At 45.5% G+C, this 14,400-nt stretch overlaps 1 protein-coding gene across 2 annotated transcripts in view; it reads right to left on the bottom strand.

Annotated features, from left to right (window-relative positions):
* Positions 1–2,794: 2,794 nt before the first annotated feature.
* Positions 2,795–14,400, bottom strand: part of nyap2a (neuronal tyrosine-phosphorylated phosphoinositide-3-kinase adaptor 2a) — an 11,889-nt gene continuing 283 nt past the window's right edge. Inside the window, exons 1-8 of one of the 2 annotated variants that reach the window (XR_010167878.1) lie at positions 14,004–14,400; positions 12,906–13,110; positions 10,167–10,477; positions 7,168–8,175; positions 6,546–6,668; positions 5,678–5,778; positions 3,110–4,101; positions 2,795–3,057 (exon numbers count right to left, since the gene is read on the bottom strand). The exon at positions 14,004–14,400 is cut by the window's right edge and continues 283 nt beyond it. Coding sequence is in view for 1 of the 2 variants with exons in the window: in XM_063906422.1 (XP_063762492.1) it covers positions 3,889–4,101; positions 5,678–5,778; positions 6,546–6,668; positions 7,168–8,175; positions 10,167–10,477; positions 12,906–13,105 (1,956 nt within the window). In the remaining variant the exon portion in view is untranslated. Of the gene's footprint in view, positions 4,102–5,677; positions 5,779–6,545; positions 6,669–7,167; positions 8,176–10,166; positions 10,478–12,905; positions 13,111–14,003 lie in introns of both variants that reach the window. The other variant, XM_063906422.1, reaches the window with a different exon arrangement.

Raw genomic sequence — 14,400 nt, 5'->3', positions numbered from 1 at the left:
CACTTAAGTGGAATTGTGGTGCATTCAAAGATACAGAAAGAATAATAAGTAAAAAAAACAAGACAAAATAAAAATAGGACTGTTATGACAGCTATTTAAAAACTACTTTAAGACTATTATAACAAATGAACAACATTTACATATGACACATATACTGTATTTACAGTGGACAGCGGATTTAAAAGAGGTAGTTTGTGGGGGGGATAAAGGGTCAGTGTCAGGGGGGGTCCCGGGCCTTTTTGATGAGGCCGGTAGCGGAGGGGAAGCAGCTGTTCAGGTGGGTTAACACAGATGCTGTGCATCTGATGATAAAACCTTTGAATTTGAATTGAACTGAATTGTTTAAACTCTAGTGTAGGCTTTTCTCCAGTGGTCACAGCGCGTAACTGCGTTCATTTTATTTTGAAGGAATTTTATTATCACGTTGTGTTGTGTTTGTATGTGTTTAGTTGGAGAGACGAATCTCCAAACGTTTATTTCGTTCCAATGTGTTTGTATCGCTTCCAGAGTCCTGGAGATCATAGTTCAATGGTATGGGGCGGCAGTGGTTCAATCTGTAGGGGCTTGGATTTAGAACCGAAAGGTTGCCGGTTCACGTCCCAGTCGGACCAAAGAAATACGTTCGGTGGACTGGTACTGGAGAGGAGCTAGCTAACCTCTTGGGTAGGGTGACCAGGTAGGGTGGCCAGGCGTCCGGCTTTAGGCCCACTCTGGATCCTCTCGATGCATGTATGCACTAATATAACTGACTGATTTGTATAACAAACGTGTGTGTACAGAAAACTGAGGGGGATAAACAAAGGTCTTTCTTTTCATATTGGGACAACTGGCCTCTACCATGTTTGGGGAAATGTACCACACCAAGGCCAGCTAGGGTCTAAGAACAATAACGTAATTCACCAGAGAACAAAGTGTTGAACACAAAAACAGAAAGAGCTGTGTTTAAACTATGGTTAACAACAGCTCCAGTTCACCTGTTTAAAGTCACCAGATCAGTTCACATAATGCACAGGGGGGGGGGGCTCAGTGTTCCCATATGGAGACCCAGGACAGCGCTTAATTTCTGTGGTTCTGTTCACTCATGCCTAGGGTGACCAGGTAGGGTGGCCAGACGTCCGGCTTTTCAATGCCCTGTCCGGCGTCCGGCGCAGCATCAAGCCGGACGCCGGACAGGGCATTGAAAAGCCAGACTGTCCGGCCTAAAGCCGGACGTCTGGCCACCCTACTCATGCCCCAGTTCACTCCAGTGTTGTTAACTGCAGGCTAACAGTTAGCTTCACTGTGTTGTCCTGGAGAACTTCTACCGCTGCACCATCGAGAGCATCCTCACCAACTGCATCTCGGTGTGGTATGGCAGTTGCTCTTCTGCGGACCGGAAATCGCTTCAGAGGGTGGTGAAAACTGCCCAGCGCATCACTGCTTCTTCACTTCCCACCATTGAGACTGTACAGCACAAGAGCTGTCTGCGGAGGGCACGCAGTGTTGTCAAGGACATCTCTCACCCCAACCACAGACTGTTTGCCCTCCTCCCCTCTGGGAGGCGCTACAGGGCCCTCCGATCCCGGACCAGCAGGTTCAGGAACAGCTTCTTCCCTTCGGCTGTCACCCTGCTGAACTCCGCACCACGGTGATGGCCCCCCTGGTTACCCCACCCTGGCCTGTACGGCCATGCACCTTCCCCCAGCCACTGAACTTTTTGCACTACTTACAAATGTTACTGTACATACTTTATATTTATTCCGTTTATACACTGTACCTACCTCAGCACCTCACTACCTACCTCATTCTGCAATTTTTACCTCTACCATCACTTTAATTCACCTGCACTTTACATACATTATGCCATTTGCACTACCTTGCTGCTGTTTACTTATACATACCTTAAACTCATCTGTTTACTTTTTACCATTCTACTGCACATACCTTATTCGAGCTGTTCATATCCTTTATTATTTATATATCACTACCTTCATATGTATATACATTCTCTGCACTTTTACTGCTTTACTTGCACTTCTGGTTGGAACCTTGAAACCTTGAACTAAACTGCATTTCGTTGTCCTAGTACTTGTACTCTGTGCAATGACAATAAAGTTGAATCTAATCTAATCTAATCTTGTCTATACACACAGGCTAACCGTTAGCTTCACTGTGTTGTCTATACACACAGGCTAACAGTTAGCTTCACTGTGTTGTCTTGAGATACAGGCTAACAATTAGCTTCACTGTGTTGTCTTTAGCTGCAGGCTAACAATTAGCTTCACTGTGTTGTCTTTAGCTGCAGGCTAACAATTAGCTTCACTGTGTTGTCTTTAGCTGCAGGCTAACAATTAGCTTCACTGTGTTGTCTTTAGCTGCAGGCTAACAATTAGCTTCACTGTGTTGTCTTTAGCTGCAGGCTAACAATTAGCTTCACTGTGTTGTCTTTAGCTGCAGGCTAACAGTTAGCTTCGCTGTGTTGTCTATAGACACAGGCTAACCGTTAGCTTCACTGTGTTGTCTATAGACACAGGCTAACAGTTAGCTTCACTGTGTTGTCTATAGACACAGGCTAACAGTTAGCTTCACTGTGTTGTCTATAGACACAGGCCAACAGTTAGCTTCACCGTGTTGTCTTCAGCTGCAAGCTAACAATTAGCTTCACTGTGTTGTCTTTAGCTCCATTCTCATTTTGTCCCCTCTTAACTGCATTTATCAAAACTGATCATATCTCAAACTTGACAATACAGTTATTTTGTAGTGAAACAAAGAAACTCAGTCAGAATCAGTTTAACTCTGAAAGCTTTTAGTGCATATTAAACATGTAATCTCCCCATGGTTTTAAACTGATTTACAGGTTTCATCATCGTAACCCAGAAGGCTTTGCTTCAGTCTAACCATTGATTTGACATGCTAATGAATCAGCTTGTTCACATTCATCACAAAGATCGGTACACGTTTTCTTTCAGAAGACAGACATTCATCCACTGGCCTGAAAACACACTGTCACACGACCTTCAGATGACCTTCAGTAAACCTTCACTCAACCTTCAGATGAGCATTAATAACTCAGGTGACCTTCAATGACTCAAGTGACCTTTAGATGACCTTCATGTGACTTTCAAGTGACCTACAATAACTCGGGTGACCTTCAGTAAACCTTCAGATGACCTTTAGTAACCCATGTGACCTTTAGTACCTTCTGTAGATCTGGAGTAAATGTGGAGTCAATCTGGAGTAGAGTTAATCTGGAGTCAATCTTGAGACAATTTTGAGATAATCTGAAGTAAATCTGGAGTTCATCTGAAATTAATCCGGAATTAATCTGCAGTAAATCTGGAGTAGAGTTAATCTGCAGTAACTCTGGAATTAATGTTAAATTAATCTGGAGTTAATCTGGCGTAAATCTCGAGTTAATTTTGAGTTAATCTGGATTAAATCTACAGTAAATGTGGAGTTAATCTGAAGATAATCTGGAGTTAATCTGAAATGAATGTGGGTTTTGGGACAGTCAGTGAGACCAAAACAACAACATGCCAACATTTTCTCAACTTTCACTTTAAAATATTTTTTTCATTATAATAAAATGTATTTAATATAAAATTTCACCACTGACTTTTCTTCCACGCACAGACGAGCGCCACAGATATTTTAAATACAAAAACATTTTTGACAGACTCAGGTGTATCCACACACACTTATTAATATTGGTTTTACACAATGTGCTACACGACGGTCAGACTTTAAAACCATCTGAATCTTTTCAGTGTCAAATAGAAAAATAACGAGTAGAAAGGAAACCTCTGCTACACCTGCACATCCTGCACTCTGATTCGACAGACAGGACGACACCTGCCTGAGTGTGTGTGTGTGTGTGTGTGTGTGTGTGTGTGTGTGTGTGTGTGTGCTTCAGATGGCAGTGTCCCAGAACACAGTCGTGGTGTGTGTGTTTGGGGGAGCAGAGTATGGTGGTGGCTTCCTCCTCCAGCTCGGCAGGATGGGAAGGCTGTCCTGTTTCAACAGATTCTTCTCCGGACGCTGACGGGCTTTAATCTCCCGACAGAGAACACGCTTCCTCTCGATCATCTCCATCATGGTAGCGTCTCCGCACAGCCACGGCATCTGGAGACACACACACACACACACACACACACACACACACACACACACACACACACACACTGGGTCACTATGGGACTCACACTCTGGACTCACATACACTCGGTCAGGACTCACACACTCTCTGGACTCACACACTGTAGATTCACACACTTTGGACTCACACACTCTTGATTGACACACTCTGGACTCACACACAGTCTCTCTGGAGTCACACACAGTCTCTCTGGAGTCACACACCCTTGACTCATGATCTCTTGACTCACATACTCTGGACTGACACACTTTCACACTCCCTGGACTCACACACTCTGGGACGTGGTTTCTATGGTGAACAATAACTGGTGCTCGGATTGGGGATTACTTCTTCGGACTGTTTTCCTCATTTAGAGCATCTCATGATTGGATGCCGGCCTTTTCATCTGGCGAGGGAATTTACAGCCGTTGTGCTTCCAGCAGTATATGTCCCGCCGCATTCTGGCAACAACACAGTTGGACGAGCTACACAGTGTTACCAACACCGCAGAGACTTCACGGCCAGAGGTGGCTTTTATTGTGGCCAGGGATTTTAACATGAAGAAAGTAAGAACCATACAGGCCCAGATCCTGTATGTGTGGTTTAGATGGTGGTATTGCTTTTGTAATGTAATGTATTCCTTTCAGTCAGAAATGTAAAGTATTACTGTGAGTTTAGAGGAATCATATATTTTATTGTGATAAAGTGAGCAAACAGTGACACACAGGTACAGAGTGATAAGCAGATCATGTCTGTTCACATGAATCAGCTTCAGAGAGGTTAGTTTAATGTTAGTGTTTGATGATAAACCTGTGTTAGTCTGATTATTCACATCATTTATAGAGTCATCACTTTAAAAACTTACTTCAGCGTTACAGTTCAAGACACCAAACTAAATGTACTGAAACCAAATATTCACACAAAACTGAAAATACTAAAAGAGCTAATCAGAGAAACACTTTCAATATGCTCAACAACTATGTTTACTGTATGTTTACATGTTTATACGTTTTCGTGGTTATTTGTTTAAATATCTACACGTTTACTAGTTTTTGTGGTTATATATTTACATGTTTAATAGTTTTCATGTGTATTTGTTTACATGTTTACTAGCTTTACTTGTTTACATGTTTACATGTTACAGTTCTTATATCAGTCAGCCGATGGGTCGACGATTTAATCTGAAATGGTTTTTACTTTCTGTTCAGCAAAGGGCAGACAGACAGACAGACAGACAGACAGACAGACAGACAGACAGACAGACAGACAGACAGACAGACAGACAGACAGACAGACAGACAGACAGACAGACAGACAGACAGACAGACAGACAGACAGACAGACAGTTGTTTGACTAACAGGTAAACAGACAGTTGTTTGATAGGTAAACAGACAGGTAGACAGGCAGGTGTTTGACAAACATACTTACAGACAGGTGTTTGACAGATAGGTAGACATACAGGTGTTTGACAGACAGGTAAACAGACAGGAGTTTGACAGACAGGTAAAAAGGCAAGTGTTTGACAGACTGACAGGTGTTTTACAGACAGGTGTTCACAGTACCTGTCTGAGGGCTGGGTGGTGGGGGTCCTGCAGGGGACGTTGAGGTGAAGGAACACCTGAAGTCGACGCCGAGCGGCCGAGTTTACAAACACACTTTGATTCTGTGGATTTTATTACATTCGTCAAAACTAACAGAAATACATATATAAATATATATGAGGTGAATCTGATGAGGTGAATCTGATGAGGTGAATCTGATGAGGTGAATCTGATGAGGTGAATCTGATGAGGTGAATCTGATGAGGTAAAACTGATGAGGTAAAACTGATGAGGTGAATCTGATGAGGTGAATCTGATGAGGTAAAACTGATGAGGTAAAACTGATGAGGTGAATCTGATGAGGTGAATCTGATGAGGTGAATCTGATGAGGTAAAACTGATGAGGTGAATCTGATGAGGTGAATCTAATGAGGTGAATCTGATGAGGTGAATCTGATGAGGTGAATCTAATGAGGTGAATCTGATGAGGTGAATCTGATGAGGTGAATCTAATGAGGTGAATCTGATGAGGTGAATCTAATGAGATAAAACTGATGAGGTGAATCTAATGAGGTGAATCTAATGAGGTGAATCTGATGAGGTGAATCTAATGAGGTAAAACTGATGAGGTGAATCTAATGAGGTGAATCTGATGAGGTGAATCTGATGAGGTGAATCTAATGAGGTGAATCTAATGAGGTGAATCTGATGAGGTGAATCTGATGAGGTGAATCTAATGAGGTAAAACTGATGAGGTGAATCTAATGAGGTGAATCTGATGAGGTGAATCTGATGAGGTGAATCTAATGAGGTGAATCTGATGAAGTAAATCTGATGAGGTGAATCTGATGAGATCAAGATGAAGTAGTCCTTTAGTCCACAGACTCACCTCCTGAACCTCCAGACAGCATCATGGTCGGACTGACAGACGACCTCCCCATCCGGCCTGAAACCGGACTGTTCTGCCCCTCCCTGTCTCTGGTTCCATGCCTCGGCAGTGACCTGGAGTCTCCTGAGACACAACAAAACCACGCATGAAAAGACAATAAACCCTTATTTATTCATTCAAAACGAAGCAGATCTCAGAGACTCCTGACCTGGGACCAGCTCCTAGTTCTGCTGCTATAGACTGAAGATTCTCCTCTGTGATAGAACTTATAGTGAGTTCTGGTTCAGGCTGACCTGGGTCCAGCTCCTGGTTCTGCTGCTATAGACTGAACACCCTCCTCTGTGATAGAGCTTATAGTGAGTTCTGGTTCAGGCTGACCTGGGACCAGCTCCTAGTTCCGCTGCTTTAGCTCGTCTCTCCTACTACTCTTGTTCTCACATAAATCTGGTTAAAATCTGCTGTGGTGCTGAGGCAAGACTTGCTGGTAACCGTAACTTCCTTTATTCAGAATGTTTCTTCTACACCTAGCTACCTGAGGTTAAATGATGTAAACATATTGAACTGAAATAAAACTGGAGTAAAACCGATGTCACAGCTATGTCATACAAAACTCATAGTTTACCTTCACTGCCACGACTTTTCCTGCCTCCCTTCTTGGTCACATGTCTTCCTGAGGTGAACAGATGGTTGAGTTCGTCCAGTGGGCTAGTGGGAGTCTGTGACCTCATCGACACATTCTGCATTGATCCGTGAGTGGAGGAGGAGTTACTGAGTCTAGCACTGCCCTCCCCTCCTCCGCGGTGGGAGGATGAGGAAGAGGAAGAGGAAGAGCGGGGAATACTTCCTCCCGCCATAAGAGTGTCGTAAGGCGGCGGCCTCTTCAGGCTCAGAGGAGTCAGAGAGCGTCCCATGCTGACCGGGGATGGACATGCTGATTGGCTGCGGGGGTAACCATGACCACTGTGGGTGGAGCCAGAAGACTTGTAGGGGTTTGAGTGGAGAGGAGGAGCTGATGAGCGTCCGGAGGAGGTGATGGTGTGGGTTGAGGACAGGTCCCTCTCCCGGTCTCTGTCCCTGTCCCGGTCTCTGTCTTTGTCCTTGTGATGCTGGGTGGAGATCTGTGGATGTTCAGCCCCGCCCGGCTTGCTGAAGGTAACGTTATCCATGACGGGCAGCCGGCCGGCATCCAAAGGGGTGAGGGGCGACTCGTCGGAGTTTGGGGAGCACTGAGCGGGGGCTGGGGGGAAGACCAAAAGCGGTGGGCGATGCGTCAGGAGGTTGGGGAATGGGGGAGGGATGTCGCAGCCCCGGGTCGCCCAGACTTCAGAGTCCATGATGGCAGTGTGAGCATCCTGCAGGAAGTCCTCAAGCATCGGGTACTTCATCTCCTCATAGACCGACTCGCTCTGCTCGTCCTCTTCCCGACCACTCAGCTCCCGAAGAATGTTTCCCACCATCTCGATGTAGACCGGCTCCACATCGTCTCTCGATGCCATACTCGAAGACTTCCTGTTGCCGAGGTTGCCAATGTAAGACTCTTCGAAGGAGGTGCTGAGCTGAGTGTTTGGGTTCCGCTTGGGTTTGGGTGGAGGCATCTTCTTGTAGTCCTCGTTGTAGAGATGGCATCGAGCTGCAGACAGACAATGATCTTAAACCAGGAGCACAGACACTGAGCAGAATCTCATCTGATCTGATCTAAGGAGCGTGTTGAGCCTGATGGTCTGACTGGTGATGGAATACCAGCCAGTCAATCAGGACAATCACTGGATTTCCTTGCTCTTACCGAGACGTGGATCACACCTTATAACACCTCCACCACTGCAGCTCTAAATTCAGGTTACTGCTTCACCCATACACCCAGGCTCTCTGGTAGAGAAAGTGGCTCTGGACTTCTTATCTCCTCCAAATGGAGCTTTTCATCCTACCTATTCCCACAATTTACTTCTTCTTCTTACCTTTATTTTTCCCCCTAGGGGGAAATTCAATTTCCACTTTTGTATACATGTACTTTTTATACATGTGTACACACACACAGTACAAGTATATAGGACTGTTGTACACGACAGAGTACAAATACACACACAGATGCACATGCATTTTCGAGATGTCCAGAGTGGAGAGGCAGTCAAGCGGTGCTGGCACCAGGGAGCAGTTGGGGGTTCGGTGCCTTGCTCAAGAACACATCGGCAGGGCCCAGGAGGAGAACTGGCTCCTCTCCAGCTACCAGTCCACTCTTGGACGTGAACTGGCAACCCTTCAGTTCCAGGGCCAAGTCCCTACAGACCGAGCCACTGCCCTATTCAATTAATCTGTTTTGTTCTCTACCGATCACCAGGTCACATTGGAGAGGCCTGGAGCAACATCCCTGATACTGGTCCTCAACTACTACGTCTGGTAAATCATCCGGTTCTACTATTCCTGCTAAACTACTTTGCTCTCTCACCGTCTCTTTCTCCACCTACTCACAGAGCTGGCAACCTCTACGATCTGGTATTCATTAAAAACTGCTTTACCTCAAACCTCACTGTGACCCTGCTTCAAGTTTCCGATCACTACTTCATATCCTGCTCTCTTCCCCTTTCGAATCACACACATCGCTCTCCTCTAACACTGTACCTGTCCTCGAACTCTGTGCCTGTCCTCAAACTCTGTGCCTGTCCTCGAACTCTATACCTGTCCTCGAACTCTGTGCCTGTCCTCTAACACTGTACCTGTCCTCGAACTCTGTACCTGTCCTGGAACTCTGTACCTGTCCTCTAACACTGTACCTGTCCTCTAACACTTCACCTGTCCTCTAACACTGTACCTGTCCTCTAACACTGTACCTGTCCTCTAACACTGTACCTGTCCTCTAACACTTCACCTGTCCTCTAACTCTGTACCTGTCCTCTAACACTGTACCTGTCCTCTAACACTGTACTCTAACACTGCACCTGTCCTCTAACACTGCACCTGTCCTCTAACTCTGTAACTGTGGTCTAACACTGTACCTGTCCTCTAACACTGCACCTGTCCTCTAACACTGTACCTGTCCTCTAACACTGTACCTGTCCTCTAACACTTCACCTGTCCTCTAACACTGTACCTGTCCTCTAACACTGTACCTGTCCTCTAACACTGTACCTGTCCTCTAACACTTCACCTGTCCTCTAACACTGTACCTGTCCTCTAACACTTCACCTGTCCTCTAACACTGTACCTGTCCTCTAACACTGCACCTGCCCTCTAACACTGTACATGTCCTCTAACACTTCACCTGTCCTCTAACACTGCACCTGCCCTCTAACACTGTACATGTCCTCTAACACTTCACCTGTCCTCTAACACTGTACCTGTCCTCTAACACTGTACCTGTCCTCTAACACTGTACCTGTCCTCTAACACTGCACCTGTCCTCTAACACTGTACCTGTCCTCTAACACTGTACCTGTCCTCTAACACTGTACCTGTCCTCTAACACTGTACCTGTCCTCTAACACTGCACCTGTCCTCTAACACTGTACCTGTCCTCTAACAGTGCACCTGTCCTCTAACACTGTACCTCTCCTCTAAATCTTTACCTGTTTTAACCCATGTCCTTCATTTCCTGTCAGTCGGTGGCTACAATGTAAAGCGTCTCACCCTCGGTCGGCTCAGGCGTCTCCCTGCTCTCTGGATCTTCAGTCCTGGTAACTGCCCCCCCATTCATCGCCTCTGAGCTGCCACTCAGTTTGGTGTTTGGGTCTCTCCTGGGTTTGGGGGGGGGTTGTTTCCGGTTGGGATTGGAGTCCTCATCCCCCCCGCCCACAGAGTGCAGGGACTGGGATCGGACAGTGAAGCCCTGGCTTTGGGGGGGCAGGCGCTCCTGCTTAGCCGGCATCGTCATGAAACCCATCCTGAAGTGTTTTCCAGAGTAGGCCCCTTCTGTTGCCATGGCCACATCTTCACCAATCCTGGATGGACCAATGGAGTGACATGACTTTAAAACCAGTGACTCGTGACTTCTCTATGACCTTTAACACCAGTGACTCGTGACTTCTGTATGACCTTTAACACCAGTGACTCGTGACTTCTGTATGACCTTTAACACCAGTGACTCGTGACTTCTGTATGACCTTTAACACCAGTGACTCGTGACTTCTCTATGAGTTTAACACCAGTGACTCGTGACTTCTCTATGACCTTTAACACCAGTGACTCGTGACTTCTCTATGACCTTTAACACCAGTGACTCGTGACTTCTGTATGACCTTTAACACTAGTGACTCGTGACTTCTGTATGACCTTTAACACCAGTGACTCGTGACTTCTCTATGAGTTTAACACCAGTGACTCGTGACTTCTCTATGACCTTTAACACCAGTGACTCGTGACTTCTCTATGACCTTTAACACCAGTGACTCGTGACTTCTCTATGACCTTTAACACCAGTGACTGGTGACTTCTCTATGACCTTTAACACCAGAGACTCGTGACTTCTCTCTGAGCTTTAACACCAGTGACTGGTAACTTCTCTCTGAGCTTTAACACTAGTGACTGGTGACTTCTCTATGACCTTTAACACTAGTGACTGGTGACTTCTCTATGAGTTTAACACCAGTGACCTGTGATTTCTCTATGACCTTTAACACCAGTGACTCGTGACTTCTGTATGACCTTTAACACCAGTGACTCGTGACTTCTCTATGAGTTTAACACCAGTGACTCGTGACTTCTCTATGACCTTTAACACCAGTGACTCGTGACTTCTCTATGACCTTTAACACCAGTGACTCGTGACTTCTGTATGACCTTTAACACTAGTGACTCGTGACTTCTGTATGACCTTTAACACCAGTGACTCGTGACTTCTCTATGAGTTTAACACCAGTGACTCGTGACTTCTCTATGACCTTTAACACCAGTGACTCGTGACTTCTCTATGACCTTTAACACCAGTGACTCGTGACTTCTCTATGACCTTTAACACCAGTGACTGGTGACTTCTCTATGACCTTTAACACCAGAGACTCGTGACTTCTCTCTGAGCTTTAACACCAGTGACTGGTAACTTCTCTCTGAGCTTTAACACTAGTGACTGGTGACTTCTCTATGACCTTTAACACTAGTGACTGGTGACTTCTCTATGAGTTTAACACCAGTGACCTGTGATTTCTCTATGACCTTTAACACCAGTGACTCGTGACTTCTCTATGACCTTTAACACCAGTGACTCGTGACTTCTCTATGACCTTTAACGCCAGTGACTCGTGACTTCTGTATGACCTTTAACACCAGTGACTCGTGACTTCTCTATGAGCTTTAACACCAGTGACTCGTGACTTCTCTATGACCTTTAACGCCAGTGACTCGTGATTTCTCTATGACCTTTAACACCAGTGACTCGTGACTTCTCTATGACCTTTAACACCAGTGACTTGTGACTTCTCTATGACATTTAACACCAGTGACTTGTGACTTCTCTATGAGCTTTAACACTAGTGACTCGTGACTTCTCTATGACCTTTAACACCAGTGACTCGTGATTTCTCTCTGAGCTTTAACACCAGTGACTGGTGATTTCTCTATGACCTTTAACACCAGTGACTCGTGACTTCTCTATGACCTTTAACACCAGTGACTCGTGACTTCTCTATGACATTTAACACCAGTGACTTGTGACTTCTCTATGAGCTTTAACACTAGTGACTCGTGACTTCTCTATGACCTTTAACACCAGTGACTCGTGATTTCTCTATGACCTTTAACACCAGTGACTCGTGACTTCTCTATGACCTTTAACGCCAGTGACTCGTGACTTCTCTATGAGCTTTAACACTAGTGACTGGTGATTTCTCTATGACCTTTAACACCAGTGTCTCGTGACTTCTCTATGACCTTTAACACCAGTGTCTCGTGACTTCTCTATGACCTTTAACACCAGTGACTCGTGATTTCTCTCTGAGCTTTAACACCAGTGACTGGTGATTTCTCTATGACCTTTAACACTAGTGACTGGTGATTTCTCTATGAGCTTTAACACCAGTGACTCGTGATTTCTCTCTGAGCTTTAACACCAGTGACTGGTGATTTCTCTATGACCTTTAACACTAGTGACTGGTGATTTCTCTATGACCTTTAACACCAGTGACTCGTGACTTCTCTATGAGCTTTAACACCAGTGACTCGTGACTTCTCTATGACCTTTAACGCCAGTGACTCGTGACTTCTCTATGAGCTTTAACACTAGTGACTGGTGATTTCTCTATGACCTTTAACACCAGTGTCTCGTGACTTCTCTATGACCTTTAACACCAGTGACTCGTGACTTTTCTATGACTTTAACGCCAGTGACTCGTGACTTCTCTTGGACTGTAACAGTGATGACTCGGACTCGTTCACCTCTTGATGGCCTCCTCCTGGCGTCTCTTCTTCTGGTGTTTCTCCTGTAGGTAGGTCCAGTTGTTCTGGTTTCGGATGCGGTCGCTCTCTCTGGCGATGTCCGAAGCATTCTGGATCACCAGACCATCGTAGGTCCGGAGTCCGCTGTCCTCGACGAGCTGGAAGAACCTCCTGAAGGAGGACGACTCCTGAGACGCCATGAGTCCTAAAATATTATTATAACACATATGATAGAATATTAAAACATCTAATATAAAAATAATACGTATAATATAACATTACGACATATAATATAAAATAATACATATAATATGATTCATTTAGTAACAGATTACGATAAACCCCCCTTTCTCCCTCTCTTTCCCACTCTCTTGCCCTCTGTTTTTCCATCCCACCCCTCCCCCTCTCTCTCCCGTTCCCCTCCCCCTCTCTGTTTTCCTTCTAAAAATGGCACAGGGAGTCAGCTGGTGGTTACCTAGCAACAGCAGCATCCCTCAGATGACCATGATGTAATGCTTCCTGTTAATGGGTGAGAAAACAGGGAGCAGGAAAGGAGGGTGGGGGTACCCATGATGTCCATGCGAACATCAACCTTCACCCTTTAGCACCCTTTAGCACCCCTTAGAAACCGTTCTGGTTCTGAAAGGGTTGTGGATCGTCTGGCCGTGTGTGATGATGTAGTCCTGACTTAGTATGGTAATTGATAATTAATGATGAGAATTAGGACTATAGTTACCCCCCCCCCCAAGATATCAGCTGTACAGCCAGGTTCAGTTCTGGGCCTCTGATCAGATTACCTATAATAGTCAGCTCCTTCAAAAGAAGAGTTTCACATTAAATACATTCAGGTGTCATGGTCAACTCCTTCAAAATAAAAGCTTCACATTTAATACATCTGTAACTCGGGGCTGATTCAAGATGGCTGCGGCGTTGAAATGAGATGCAGAAATGGAAACAGCTGTGTTTCACTCAGAGACAAACAGGAAGCAGGACGAGAGGAGAAATGAGAGAGGAAAGAGGAGAGAAGAGAGGAGGTGAGGAGAGGAGAGAGGGGACAAGGGTAGGAGAGGAGAGAGGAGGAGAGTGCAGGAAGCTTACCGAAGGCTCAGCAAGGACTCAAACTCCATCCATGTCTCCTTCAGTGTCTCCTTCTTTCCTCCCTTCAGCCTCTCCTCCCCTTGACAGAAACAAAGATGGAGGTCCTCTCTCTGTGATTCTGCAGCGACAGTAATCTGAATCCAACGCCTTCTTCTTTCCTTCCGTTGCTCCCTGTTCCTCTCGTCATATACCCTCACAGCTATAAAATTCAAGGCTCACACACACACACACACACACACACACACACACACACACACACACACACACACACACACACATATACACACACACATACACACACACACACACACACACTCACTCACTCACTCACACACACACACACTCACACACACCCTTTAGCTGCACACGCACACATCCCCGACGACAGTTGCCACAA

The sequence above is a fragment of the Eleginops maclovinus genome, chromosome 18, assembly GCF_036324505.1.
Source record: "Eleginops maclovinus isolate JMC-PN-2008 ecotype Puerto Natales chromosome 18, JC_Emac_rtc_rv5, whole genome shotgun sequence".
Taxonomy (NCBI): domain Eukaryota; kingdom Metazoa; phylum Chordata; class Actinopteri; order Perciformes; family Eleginopidae; genus Eleginops; species Eleginops maclovinus.
Note: the sequence above shows the minus strand (reverse complement) of the source record. Positions and strands in the feature narration are given on the sequence as shown.